Source organism: Cyprinodon variegatus, unplaced genomic scaffold (assembly GCF_000732505.1).
Source record: "Cyprinodon variegatus isolate N-32 unplaced genomic scaffold, C_variegatus-1.0 Scaffold195, whole genome shotgun sequence".
Taxonomy (NCBI): Eukaryota; Metazoa; Chordata; class Actinopteri; order Cyprinodontiformes; family Cyprinodontidae; genus Cyprinodon; species Cyprinodon variegatus.
Genome location: NW_015150648.1, coordinates 795,275 through 796,779, shown reverse-complemented (window position 1 = coordinate 796,779; position 1,505 = coordinate 795,275). Strand labels below are relative to the sequence as shown.

General features: G+C 38.8%; 1 protein-coding gene across 1 annotated transcript in view; it reads right to left on the bottom strand.

Moving 5' to 3' along the window:
* lyst (lysosomal trafficking regulator) overlaps positions 1 to 1,505 on the bottom strand; it is a 96,223-nt gene that overhangs the window by 3,800 nt on the left and 90,918 nt on the right. Inside the window, exons 49-50 of the mRNA XM_015379570.1 lie at positions 537 to 635; positions 6 to 90 (exon numbers count right to left, since the gene is read on the bottom strand). Of these exons, the coding sequence (XP_015235056.1) occupies positions 6 to 90; positions 537 to 635 (184 nt within the window). The remainder of the gene's footprint in view (positions 1 to 5; positions 91 to 536; positions 636 to 1,505) is intronic.

Below are 1,505 nucleotides of genomic sequence, written 5' to 3'. Positions count from 1 at the left end.
GATGCTGTAGGGTTTGCAGACAAACAGGCTGGTGACTTCCCCTGTGTGCCCATATAGATGAACCTGAGACTCCACCTCTATCTCTGAAGGCTGGGGAAAAAAAAAACAATAACAAAAGCATGATAGCAGGTCACATTTCATCTGTAACTCAGCTCAGGATCAGGCACTCATGTGGAGCTTTAGCTCTGCTCTAAAAAAGAACTCCATTAATCAGAATTCAACAAGGCTCTGCATGTGAGCTTCGGCTCAAAAGCCCTTCAGACACAAAGAAGCAGGAAATCTCCACATAGTATCAGGCGCTGATGCATGTCTGAAGGCCCCTCTGATGACGGGACTCCAGATCCTCTAATACCACTTCTAAACTCGGTGGAAATGTGTTTCAAGGACAGCTGTGATGTGACTAATGAAGCTGAGCGTTTCAGCATGGCTGTCTAAAGAGAGAGGGGGAGGAGGGGGGGAACGGGTGAGTGGGCGGCTGTAATGGGCGTTCGCGCGGAGGAGGAAGGTTAGTGGGGAGCATCGCCATGGAAACCTACTGTGGTGCTGGTGAAGCGGTTGCTGTAGGCGGTGATGACTCCACACTTGCTACCCGTAAATAGCTGGCAGCCATCGGGCACCCAGGCACAGCTGGTCACCTGGAGGAGAAGGACGACATTTGGACAGGAAGTGAGAAACCTCCGAGGGTGTTGGCTCGTCCGCAGCGTAAAATCAGACTCAGAGGAAGGTAGACGCTACACTGGCTTTGGTTCGTTACAAACCAAACACCAAGATTTATGTTTTAATAAATACTACTAATTACTAACTACTACTGTGAACCATCTCTAACTATACTTTTAGTTCAACTCATTGATAAATGCATAAAGAGCCACAGTTGCATTTAGCTTTTATGTTTAAATTAGGTAAATATGCATTCCTTATATTTATAATACCCCTTTTTTATATGTCTCATTTTAATATTGAGCTTTAAAAAATATATTTTTTCAGATTTTTATGCTTATTATACTACTGAAGAGGGTTATGGCCACTAGGGAAAAAAAAAAGTTAACTGATTTTTAAATTTTATTTCAGTTTAATATGAGAAAAAAGTCAGAATTCTGTCTTTTTTTCTGAGAATTCAGACTTTGTTCTCAGAATTTTTTCTCAGAATCCAGACTTTAATCTCAGAATTCAGACTTTTTTTCTCAGAATTCAGACTTTTTTTCTCAGAATTCAGAATTTTTTTCTCAGAATTCAGAATTTTTTTTCTCAGAATTCAGACTTTTTTTCTCAGAATTCAGACTTTTTTTTCTCAAAATTTAGACTTTTTTCTCAGAATTTAGACTTTTTTCTCAGAATTTAGACTTTTTTCTCAGAATTTAGACTTTAATCTCAGAATTCAGACTTTAATCTCAGAATTCAGACTTTAATCTCAGAATTCAGACTTTAATCTCAGAATTCAGACTTTAATCTCAGAATTCAGACTTTTTTCTCAGAATTCTTTTTTCTCAAAATTCTGACTTTAATCT